General features: G+C 36.0%; 1 protein-coding gene across 6 annotated transcripts in view; it reads right to left on the bottom strand.

The window, feature by feature from the left end:
• Nucleotides 1-2,315: 2,315 nt before the first annotated feature.
• LOC127974714 (type II inositol 1,4,5-trisphosphate 5-phosphatase-like) overlaps nucleotides 2,316-12,994 on the bottom strand; it is a 31,349-nt gene continuing 20,670 nt past the window's right edge. For all 6 annotated transcript variants that reach the window (XM_052578181.1, XM_052578182.1, XM_052578183.1 and 3 more), the window contains 12 exons: nucleotides 12,009-12,196; nucleotides 11,804-11,915; nucleotides 11,611-11,720; nucleotides 10,243-10,378; nucleotides 10,054-10,164; nucleotides 9,276-9,441; nucleotides 6,556-6,791; nucleotides 5,213-5,323; nucleotides 4,760-4,844; nucleotides 3,178-3,305; nucleotides 2,972-3,083; nucleotides 2,316-2,698 (listed from right to left, as the gene is read on the bottom strand). In XM_052578181.1, coding sequence (XP_052434141.1) covers nucleotides 2,559-2,698; nucleotides 2,972-3,083; nucleotides 3,178-3,305; nucleotides 4,760-4,844; nucleotides 5,213-5,323; nucleotides 6,556-6,791; nucleotides 9,276-9,441; nucleotides 10,054-10,164; nucleotides 10,243-10,378; nucleotides 11,611-11,720; nucleotides 11,804-11,915; nucleotides 12,009-12,196 — 1,635 coding nt within the window. In that variant the 3' untranslated portion in view covers nucleotides 2,316-2,558. The remainder of the gene's footprint in view (nucleotides 2,699-2,971; nucleotides 3,084-3,177; nucleotides 3,306-4,759; nucleotides 4,845-5,212; nucleotides 5,324-6,555; nucleotides 6,792-9,275; nucleotides 9,442-10,053; nucleotides 10,165-10,242; nucleotides 10,379-11,610; nucleotides 11,721-11,803; nucleotides 11,916-12,008; nucleotides 12,197-12,994) is intronic.

The raw sequence follows: 12,994 nt of genomic DNA, 5'->3' as shown, positions 1-12,994 counted from the left end.
AGATTCAGCGTACAGACTCCAGATCAGCTCACTTCACTACAGCATCACATCACATCACATCTCTGACAGATTCAGTGTACAGACTCCAGATCAGTACACTTCACTACAGCATCACATCAAATCTCTGACAGATTCAGCATACAGACTCCAGATCAGCTCACGTCACTACAGCATCACATCACATCTCTGACAGATTCAGCGTTCAGACTCAAGATCAGATCACTTCACTACAGCATCACATCACATCACATCTCTGACAGATTCAGCGTTCAGACTCAAGATCAGATCACTTCACTACAGCATCGCATCACATCTCTGACAGATTCAGCGTTCAGACTCAAGATCAGATCACTTCACTACAGCATCACATCACATCTCTGACAGGTTCAGCATTCAGACTCCAGATCAGCTCACTTCACTACAGCATCACATCACATCTCTGACAGATTCAGCGTTCAGACTCAAGATCAGATCACTTCACTACAGCATCGCATCACATCTCTGACAGATTCAGCGTTCAGACTCAAGATCAGATCACTTCACTACAGCATCGCATCACATCTCTGACAGATTCAGCGTTCAGACTCCAGATCAGATCACTTCACTACAGCATCACATCACATCACATCTCTGACAGATTCAGCGTACAGACTCCAGATCAGATCACTTCACTACAGCATCGCAGCACATCTCTGACAGATTCAGCGTACAGACTCCAGATCAGTTCCCTTCACTACAGCATCACATCACTGACAGATTCAGTGTACAGACTCCAGATCAGATCACTTCACTACAGCATCACATCACATCTCTGACAGATTCAGCATACAGACTCCAGATCAGTTCACTTCACTACAGCATCACATCACATCACATCTCTGACAGATTCAGCGTACAGACTCCAGATCAGTTCACTTCACTACAGCATCACATCACATCACATCTCTGACAGATTCAGCGTACAGACTCCAGATCAGTTCACTTCACTACAGCATCACATCACATCACATCTCTGACAGATTCAGTGTACAGACTCCAGATCAGTTCACTTCACTACAGCATCACATCACATCTCTGACAGATTCAGTGCATCGCTCCTCAAAAACTTGCTAGTACTAAACATGCACCAAACATATCTTAATATATATATCAAGGTCAGCTTTACTGTCATTTTAGAACACGAGTTTTTAACAGACTCTGTAATACTCGTGAGTTTTATGTAATACGAATGACTAGTAGTAGACTAGTTAACACTTTACAATAAGGCCTCATTAATATTAGTTAACTACTCTGTGACCCTGGACCACAAAACCAGTCTTAAGTGTTAAGTTTACTTTATATTATTTTTGGCATAAAAGAAAAATGTATAATTTTGACCCAATACAATGTATTTTTGCCTATTGCTTCAAATATCACCTTGCAACTTAAGATAGTTATTTGTATATATATATATATATATATATATATATATAGAGAGAGAGAGAGAGAGAGAGAGAGAGAGAGAGAGTGTTAACCTGAACAATAAACACTACTTCTGCAGTATTTCTTAGTTAATGATTCTTTTTATATTTACTAACACATTTAAAATATAATAAATAAAAAATAAATGCCGGAAAAATATATTGCACATAAATACATAAAGACATTCTTTGGTTTTTAAGTATTTTAAAAGTATTTATTAAGTATTTATGGTGACACTTTACAATAAAGTTCCATTTATTCACATTAGTTAACTACTTTAGTTAAAATGAACTAACACTGAAAATACTTTGCTGATGTTAATTCCAACATTTACCAATTCATTAATAAAATAAAAAAATAAGATCTTGAGGTAACATGAACAATGAGTTACTAACATTAATAAAGATTGTAAATATGGCAACAAATGTATTGCTCATTGATAATTAATGCATTAACTATCAACTAATGGGACTCGATTGTGAAGTGTGACAGAGTATATTTAAATATTAACTAACAAATCAAGTCTGAGATAATGCTTCCAGCATTTTCTTTTCATTACAAATCATGCTTGTTGAGCAAAATAAATGCTCAATATTGTAATATTGAATAAGCACTTTGAAATACTTATAAAAATACGAATAAACCTTTTACCAACATATTTACAATTTCTTTGTATGAAATATCTTTAAAAGGGTAAAAATGTTGAAAATCAGCACGAAAATAAAAAGACAAATATATAACAGCTATTATACTATACTACAAAATGTAAATTACATTCTTTAGATTATTTTGCATCTAAATAATATGAGAAATTATTTCAAAGAAAACTAAAGAAAAAGGCAAACACTAGAGTGTGTTGTCATTGTTGAGATTTAATATAAAAGAACAACTGTTTTTTTATATACAAACATCAAAATACAAATATATTTAATTAAATAACAAACTCTCATTTGTTTTCGCAATAAAACAAAATTAGCTTCAATATCGGTTTAAAATGCTTTGAATTAAATGGCAACTACAAAGTTTATCGACATAATTCTGCTGATACCTGGAAAAACTAGGCATGTGAAATAATAAAGGCAACACCATGCAGTACATTATTCCTGTAATTTATCGTCAATGTCTCTGTCAGAGGGCGTCTGGACCAAGAAATGCTGGAAAAACTCCTTCACTTTTCTTTTCTCGGTGAGATCTTGCTTTGTGGGTGACCTGAGCAAAAGGCCAGCGAAGATCGGGGCTGTAAACAAAACACAAATGAGTCAGTCGAGCCGCTTCCAAAGTCACTTCCACATCAACCTCCCTGATGTCTGTAAACAACATGCAAAATCAAAACAGATGCCAAAACTTGAGACTTTTTCATTTCTAAACCAAGTGCACGAGTAGACGTCTGAACTATGCAACCAATCTGTTTTTAATAATAACCCATTTTCTCATTGAAACTGGCCTGTACTCTCCAAATCTGAAGACAAAGTACCCAAAAACAAATACTGAAAGTGGACTGTCAACTTACCTAAAATACTGACATCCAGCCGGTTGTGTGCAGAGTGCTTCAACAGCTCTTGAAGAAATGCCGTCAAATAGTTAAAAACGTTTTTATGGCACTGAGGTAGCACAGAAATGATCTGTGGACAGAAAGAGAAAGGAAACAAGTTATTTATTCATCTAGTTTCAAAGAAATGGAGACTGCAGTGAAAGAGGCGTATTGAAGACCCAGACCTGTCTACACTGGCTGCTGTCTGAGCTGCAGTCCAAGCACTGTGGGTAGAAGGAGAAGGGGATCACCGGTTCAGGAAGAGCATCGAGGAACAGGAGCAGGGCTTCAGCCACAGAGTGGTTACTGCCAGCTAAAACAGCTTCAGGTCAAGGGCACTCAACAGTCAAGTAGAACCGAGAAAAACTTAGCAAAGCTGCATATTCGAATGATTTTAGCACATCAGGATGATTTCTGACGGATCATGTGACACTAAAGACTGGAGTTATGATGCTGAAAATACACAATATTACTGTATTTTTGATTAGATAAATGCAACCTTGGCGAGTAGACAAGACTTACATTTACATTTAGCAGACGCTTTTATCCAAAGTGACTTGGACAATGCAAGAATTTAAAATCAACAAAAGAGTAAAGACATGCAAGTGCTATAACTAGTCCCAGTTAGCTTAACACAGTGCACATAGCAAGGTTTTTTTTATTATACAATAAAAAGAAAACAGATTGAATAAAAAAATAATAGAGCTTTTTTTGCTTTCTGTTAATTGTATAATAAAAAGAAAACAAGCAGAAAAAAATAGAGAAGCTAGTGTTGTTGTTTTTTAAGAAAAACAAGCAGTTAGTATGTTAGCAATGAATAGAGTTCAAGTCTAAAAGAGGCATTTTTTAAAAGAATAGAATTAGAATAGAGAGAGCTAGAGTGAGATGATCAAATAAACATGGAAGAGATGTGTTTTTAGCCAATTCTTGAAGATGTGTAAGGACTCTGTTCGGCAGGAAAAAACATAAAAATAAAAATCCTGACCCCAAACATTTGAATGCTTCTGAAATTTATTCAATCCTACTCAATATCAATAAAAATGTATTGATTTCAAAAACACTGAAAAATCTTAACCATCCTAAACCTCTGGCTGCCACTGTATGCTTTCCATGCACATGATTGTATTTAGTCTGTTATATATACAGATCTCATTATTGAGAAATTATAATTCATTTTACAGTTAAGCAAATCAGCTAGTAGCCCAGCTATGACGTCTCATTTTTACATTACTTGCAATAATTTATGTTTGTATATAATGCAGTTTGAGACATTATTTATGGATCTATAAACACCTAAATAAAAAAAAACTGTCAATAACACAAAAACCTCAAATGACCTGCAAATGACTTACATTAGCAAGACCGAGGATATTATTATTATATTTGATTTTAAAAGTTTACAACTGTTTTTATATTTTAGTTTTGCTTATTATTTTTTTATAAAATGTTTTGATACAACAATAAGAAAGCGAGAACTCTTTTAGTCCTCTGTTATATTCTCGGTTTTTATTTTTATTCTGGTCCTGCAAAGTGAAAAAGAGAACATGGCCTCCCACACAATATGCCATGAATTATTCCTGTAGGCTATGCTTGGAATAGCGTGTTTTTCTCCTGGTCTGTTTTTGCTGGGGAAAAATAAAGGAAAGTATTTTAATTTCTGGAATCATCTAGAAATGCTAAAAGCTTCCAGTTAATGCAAACTCGGGATCAGGTTGAGTCAGCTCACACCGCAGACATGAATCATGCAGTGACCGTGTGAAAGGATACGGAGAGTGTCTAAGCTGCCCGTGTCCAAGCAATCCCGAATCTCCTCGAACTCGCTGCGCAGGCCGGGCTGCTGAAAGAGCTCTTCCTGTAACAGACAGTGTCAACTATTTCACTACGACTGCTTTCTCCAGGCATTGTGCTTCAACGTTTCATCAGTTGATGAATCACATCTTTAATTGTGTAGCAGATTTCTGAAAAGCAAGGAATGGTTTGGGGAAGCTTTAACTTCTTGTTTCGGGTTACTGAAACAGCTCCTAAGGAGTGAATTTCCTCAGCAGATTCCTGCTTTAGTGCTGGTGTTGCTACAGAGAGGAGCTCAATGGCTCGGCCATAAAAAAGACACACAGCTTTTAGCAGCACAAAATTACAAAAGCAAAGCTTAAATGTTTTAAGACTGGGAAAAGTTTAAGCAAGCTTCAACACAATAATAGAGGAGAAAAGGGCAGTCCTGACCTGTTTTCTTGCGTAACGGAAGAGATGGTCCACCATCATCCATATCTCCTTGGGGATTTCTTGAGGTTTTTCAGTCTCTGGGTTACTCTCTTGGCTATTTGACTTCATACTCTGATGCAACAAATTAAAATTATGAGACAGGTTAAACATTAGCAGATAATTACAGCTTGTAACCAAGTTTTGATCTATGTATAGAATATTCATTAAATGCAAGTATCCTTCACAGTGAAGACAAACCATAATGACTGACAGCAACTGGCAGGAAAAATTATGAGTTGTGAAAAATGTTGCCTTTATGTACACAACCGTTTAACAGTTCGGGGTCAGTAACATTTAAAAAAAAAAAAGAAATTATTACTATTATTAAATAAAGATGATTTAAATTGAACAAAAGTGACAGTACAGAAATTCAATTTTAAATAAATACTGATCTTTTGAGCTTTCTATTTATAAAAGAAAATTGTATGTATTAGCAGAAAAAAATGAATGCATTTAGCAGACGCTTTTATTTAAAGTGACTGAAAGTGCTAACATTTTTTACCTAACGTGTTCCCTGGGACTCGATCCCACAACCTTTTGTGCTGCTAACACAATGCTCTACCACTGAGCCACAGGAACATAAAATGCATAATGGTTTTCACAAATATAAGAAATATTTCTCGAGCAATAAATCAGTATATTAAAATGATTTCTGAAGATCATGTGACACTGAAGCCTGGAGGAATGATGCTGAAAATTCAGCTTTCTTTTTTCTTTTTTTTTATGAGGACAGGACAGTAGAGCTGAGGTGAAGTAGAAGAGGAGGGTGGATGGGATTGGGAAAGGTCCTTGAGCCAGGAAGCGAACTCGGGACGCCTGAAGCACAACACCTCTATGTATCGACACACTGCCCACAATGCTATCGGCGCCAGTAAATTCAAGAATAAATACGATTTCAAAATATATTCACAGTTATTTTAATATTTTCACAATATTACTGTTCTTACTGTTTTTTTGGGATCAAATAAATGCAGCATAAATGCAGCCTTGCTGAGACTTCAAAACATCTTAACTGACCACAAACTATAAAACGGTAATGGACTATGAGATATCAACAAATATTTGAGTCTTATGTCATTTCGGCTTAATGAAGTAGCAGCAGACTTATGTCATGATATATTGCAGTCAGTCGTGAGTAGAGTCTCCCGTGTGCATCATGTGAGGAGGGCAGTCACTGCCTCAGAAACTCTATTTAGGCAGCAGGAAGGTTTTAAAGCAGCTAGAAGCATGGTTCAAGAATATAATCTGTCAGAAATGGCAGAGCTCTTATAAAGACCCCAGAGTTTGTAACGGCAGGCTCTCACCAGCTCTCTGACGGTCTCCAGGGGCATGTCCTGGATGGGCTCTCTCAGCAGACACAGGGTACTGAGAGACGAGCCGAAGCAGCTGGGCAGGTAGTTGCCCGTGACGGAGATGAAGTAGTCTTTCCCCCTGTCCAGATGCAGAACCAGGATGTCCTCCAGCTGCTGCTGGCCTGAGTTCAGCTCTGGAGCTGTAGAACGGTTCACAAACACCTCCAGATCGATGTCCACGCTGGCACCTACACAGAGACCACATCGACTGATTAAAACTCTTCTCTGATCTGCACCAATACAGACTGATGGATGTTACAGATAAAAAACATTGGCAAGAAGGTTTGGATTTATGTGCATTAGTGTAACGTTTGTTATAATATAATTATTTGTTAACAATGTGCAAGCTGATATTCATAGTATTTCACTAGCCAGGTTTCCATCCAAAGCTTAACTTGTGCTCAAAATTAGAATGTCACATTCAAACATTTGCAAATAAGCACTATTTCCATCCGATGTGTCAAAGAGGAAAAAACAAATCACAAAATATCATGATGAGAACGTGGGAGAAGCCTCTGAATGTAATCATTTTCATATGACTTTTGGCTCAGAGCAAGCAGACGAAACACAATGTGGATGCCTGCTGGTCAGGAATACAGTTTTTAACAGTTCTGGAAGGCAATAATACAGAAACACTTTATAATAAGCTTCCATGTTAGTTAACTACTGTAGTTAACACGAACTAAGCAAGAACAATACTTCTACAGCGATTATTAATCTTAGTTCATGTTCATTTCAACATTTACTAATGCATTACTTAAATTAAAAGTTGTGCTTGTTAATATTAGTTAATGCACTGTGAATAAGCATGAACTAACAATAAATAACTGTTTTTTCATTAACTAACATTAAGAAAGATTAATAAAAACAATAATAAATGTATTGTTAATTGTTTGTTCAGGTTAATTAATACACTAACATTAACTAATGGAACCTTATTCTAAAGTGTTACCCAGAAATTCTTAGATGACAAATTTTCCCCTGATGCATTTCAAAATGACAATAACAACATTTAAGATGCAATAAGATCAGTCAGCAATCTCAGCAATGAGAAAGTCACATTAATATTTTGATGAGCATGGAGGAATTTATTCTGCAAATGTATTTCCATCTCCCATTATTCACATGAACACGTGTGTTTTTGTCACAAGACAAAAAACACCTCAAGTGAGCTGTAAAAACTTTTTTTTTCTCTGCGCTGCATTAACCATTATGCGTTGTTTGGGACTTTTTCGTCCACTAGGGGGTAAAGTTGAGTCTTATTTTGGCCACAACTTTCTCTGTTTCAGCAAATGGAATGATTTTTGGTGAGAAATCTTATTTTGACACATATTTTGGGAAAATGCTTTGAAAACGTTCAAAATCAAACTCTCTCTCTCACACACAAACACTATAATTTGCTGTTACACCCCATATAACTCCATATACAAGCCAGAAACTAAGCCTTTTTTTGCACAGGCCCATCTAAAGGGTTAATGGTCCCACCTAGTGATCAACTGTAAAAATAACAAATTTTACCTCTTCCCAAAAGACCATCAAGAATGCATGATTTTATGGTGTCATGGCTTTGCAATCAAAAAAAGTTGTTATAATGGAAGTCAATGGGGCAAAAACAGCCACGAACAATAAATGAGGGAGGAAAAATGTAAATCTAATGCTGCACAAAAACTAAAAATGCATCAAAGCCGGTGATGTTACTAATCTGTGACATGCCCAAGACTGTGATAAAAGAAAAAAAAAAAAAATCCAACCACGATTACTTTTATATTCGAAAATAAGTAATTATTATTTTATTTTTTTCAAATCAGTGACATCATTTATGAGCTTGGCAATTAAAGATTTAAAATCTTGTGTTTTGTAAATTGTATTTTTTTGTTTTGATCAGGACTGAGGTTGATTAGTAGATTTATGCAAAAGAAATGTGAATTTTTTTTTGTGAAAATGTGAAATTTTTTACAGCAGTTTAAATGAGAACATAACGAAAGGGTAGTGAATTTGAACAATGCACAAGTGTAAATACATCCAAATGCCACTTCAGTTGCAGATGTCAGAATCTATAATGATAATGATTTAATTTGCCTGGAAACAGCCTTATAGTGTCTTATTACTCTCAGTGAATTAATTATTGATTGAATGTAAGAGTTCGATATAAAAGATGATACATCTAATAAGGACAGAAGAAATTGCCCCTGGGAATAAATGTACCAGGGCAAATATAACAATAAATCAAAAAAAGTCATCATTTACACAGCCTTCTAACCTTAATGAGTTTCTTTCTTCTGTTGAGCACAAACAGACATCGACTTACATAGTATGAAAAAAAGACTATAACAGAAGTCAATGGCTAATGTCAACGATTTCTATTGAGTAAATGCTGACAGAATTTTTATTCATGGGTGAACTATCTGTTCAAGTTTTAATTGTGAATAGTGACAGCACAGTGTAGTCCGTACACATTTTCTGTACTGATGATGAAGAATTGCTTCATGGAGCTGCATATTACACATCAAGTATGTTCTGAGTTGCTTTAACAAGAGGGCATGTAACAGCCAGTCCATCTCAATAAAACAGCTGGTTGTTTTAGAACTAGTATTAAATAGATGTCACTCTATCTACGTCGAATAAACACCAACACTGTGGCGAATGTAAGTGTCTCAGTGAATCCCTCTGACCTTGAGCCAAGAAGCCTTTAGCAGGGTTTGCTGTTAACCAGGGCTTGCAGTAGGTGGGCTCTTCTAGCTTGGGAATGAACTCAAACTGACACGGCACCTGTCCATCATTATAAACGGTCACAGTCTTTGCCTGATGCTGCATGAACTTCACATCCTGGAAGAGGAACTACAGAAAGAAACCAAAAGGAAATACAATGCATTCATTTTGCATTTAAATGAGCATTACATTTTCACAATACTGTTCACAAGTCTGGAGTCAGTCAATTTCTTTTTTTTTTTTTTATGTTTTTAACTACATATGCTTACCAAGACAGCATTTATTTGATCAAAAATACAGTAAAAACAGTATTATTATCAAATAACATTATCATTATAAATAACCGTTTTTCTATTTTAATACATTGTAATCTATGTAAATTATTCCTGTGATCAGAGCTGAATTTTCAGCATCATTATTCCAGTCTCGAGTGTCACATGATTCTTCAGTATTTATTCTATTTATTAGACATGTGCTGGTTTTCTGTAATATGCGATATATCCCAATAATGAATATGCACAGCATTTTAAAAGTTTTATAGAATTCTTTAATCAATAGAAAGTTCAAAAGAACCACATTTATTTGAAATAGAAATCTTTTGTAACATTATAACTTTTGAACAATTAAATGCATCCTTGCTGAAGAAAGTATTAATGTCTTTCCAAAACTTACTGACCCTAAACTTTTGAATTTAAGTGTAAAATGTAAAAGTCAGTGGTTGAATTATGGAAGACTGCTAACCTCTCTTTGAGACAGAGTAACTGAAGGAATACAATCATTCTCCATTCTGTCAATGTGTCTCACAATCTCTTCGAACTTCCGTTTGTAGGACTCCTCGTTCACGACCTTGATCTGTAACAGCAGATGTCAGTAAGGGGACAGAGAAGGAGGACTGGCTGAAGGGTGCATGATCACGGCTGCTGTTCTCACCCCGATCTCTAGCAGAGAGCTGACGGGTTTGTGGTCACTGGTCTTCAGGGTCATGTGACTCTGGTAATGAAGCTGTTTAATGTTCTTTCCCCTCCACAGGATGCGGTCACACCATGCTGGAACTCGGCACTTCTCACTGCATAAACAAAACCACACTGATTAGATGAAGTGATCAGATTACTAATGACCTTTGCAAACCCTTGCCATTTCCTACTTGTAAAACATTTGATTATACTTAATGTTTCAGTTTTTGTTTGTTTTTTAGTCCACTTTAGGACTGAATGATACAGAGGGGCAAAAAGTCTCTATTAAGTTGTTCTGTTATATAATGCAATATCCAAAATACAGGAATTTTCATCAGATGGCATCTAAACCACTGTAATTGTCTTATTCAATATGACTGATGACAACATCACTGACAACAGTTTGTCTAATAACATTTACGAAATGTTCAGATAAAGATTTGAAAAAGTTTTATAAAATAGTAAACCATTTATATATATATATATATATATATATATATATATATATAAGTCATTTCAAAATGATAACTGATTAATAAATGATTATATGTATTTTATCTGGTCCAGAAATAATTCTAGATAGCTTATTCGAATTGATTAAATGTGCAGAACACAAGTATGTTTTTCATCAACCGGTCAAAAGCAGGGCATGCAAATTCAGTCCTTTTTTGCCCATAGAAAAACTGCACACAGGCTGAATAAAAATGTAACTCTCTGTAAATCCACTCTCTGTCACCAGGTGGCGCTTATGGAACAGCAGAATTACAGCCGCTTCCCATAACCTCCATGGACAATGCAACCTGTTTTTCAATATTTAAACTTTAGAGGCACATTCATATAATTAATTCATTCACATATTCATTTGTAAACTTCCCTTAACAACCTCCCATATATAGATATAGATTTTATTTCAGATATCATGCAGCCCTAGACCATGTATAATGTTAGTAAATGTTTCGTGCAAAGACATTAGTGTGTCATTGCTAAAGCGCTATGAGTGGGGTTTTAGCACATTCATATGTGTTTGTTCATTGGTCAAGAGAGCCTCTAAATTATTCTGGTGACTAAATATGGTTTTCAAAAAAACCCCAGAGAAAAACACAGGTCTGATCACTTAGAAACATGACAGCTCACCATGAACTGAAATATTTATTTGTATGCATAGCACAAAATTAATTATGTGCCCAAGTTAACAGTTATTGTTTCCTATGGTCTTTTTGGAACGACTTGCAGTATGTTTCTATATTACATCAAATTTTTGCAACAAAACAACTGTGTTGTGGAGAATATATTTTATAGAAAAAGTGTCAGAGGAAATAGTGTGTGTGTGATGGTGCTTTCTGACCTTGTATCCCACTGATCTGAGCCAGTGTCGTATTTATATGTTGGTTGGAAATCAATCTCTCCCTCCGTGAAGCCCACAAACACAACCTCCTCATCCATCTGCTGTTTCAGCTGAAACACATGCACATCCACGGTCATTTATACTGCCATCTAACTCAACACTCTTCAGACAAACCACTGCTGTTCTGTCTTACCTGGTCGTGATTATACAGGGCCTCAAAATCCTTTTTAGCTATCAAGTCCTTCACATGATCAACTTCAAGGTCACTGATTCGGTAGTTTAGATCTCCCAGCCACAACACAACACTGGAAATGAAGAGAGAACCATGATGGTGAAAGATTTAAACGGGGAGAATTGGACTCCAGTTAAACTGGCTGGCTGTGGAGTGTGGCTCATACTTGTGTTTCATGATGGTGAGGGGTGGTAGTGTGGGGTCGTCCTGTCTGAACTGAATCCTGCGACAAATGTCCTTGAAGTCCTGATTGCGTCTTTCAAACTCTTCCGTGTGTGCGGCGAGGTGAGAGTTCACCACACAGATGTCGGAGTTGTGAAATTGGAAGCGGACTGCCACTGCACCTTTATTACCCTAAACGAGAAACAGGGGTTTTTGAACGCACCAATAACAAGGCTCTATTTTTTACTGTGCTCCTAATAAAAAAAATGTAAAGTTAACCCAATTAAACTGGCTGTGTCATAACCATCACACCAAAGCAAGATGCAACTGTGATGATTTCTGATGAGATATGGGAGGAGGCAGCAGGACTTGCCAGAACAACATCTTGGCATGCGCTGTGTCTGAGTTTTTATGTTTGTATTAGTGAATTTGCACCTGTGCATGTGCATATGCACACAAAAAAAGTCTCCTGAGTGAAAACTGTGAAATCCAGTGTCAGGCTTTTTTGAGTTGTTTTAAATAAAATAACAAAAGTCTAATTCATTTAAACTTTTTTTTTTGAAATCTTTTTACAAACTCTCAACAAACAATAGTCAATAGTCAATAACTGTCATTTTGTTGTAACAAAACACTGTAATATGTTTTTTTTAAAAGTAAGAAAAAAAAGACACCTTGCATTTGAAGATTGCATTTTGTTTTAGAATTGTCCAGTCCACAGAAATGTAATATGTAAGAACTGCCTATTTTAGTTTCTAGGTTCTAAATGGTCTACTTTTCAGAGATGATGATATGTATGCAAGCACATAACATGCACAAGTAGGCTTGTATCAGGATTACACTATATTATCTTAGGAAGTAGTGGCCTAATGGTTAGAGAGTCGGACTTGCAATCGAAAGGTTGTGAGTTAGAGTCTCGGGCCGGCAGGAATTGTGGGTGGGAGGAGTGCATTTACAGTTCTCCCTCCACCTTCAATACCACGACTTAGGTGC

The sequence above is a fragment of the Carassius gibelio genome, chromosome B16 (assembly GCF_023724105.1).
Source record: "Carassius gibelio isolate Cgi1373 ecotype wild population from Czech Republic chromosome B16, carGib1.2-hapl.c, whole genome shotgun sequence".
Lineage (NCBI taxonomy): Eukaryota > Metazoa > Chordata > Actinopteri > Cypriniformes > Cyprinidae > Carassius > Carassius gibelio.
This window is presented reverse-complemented; position numbering and strand designations above follow the sequence as displayed.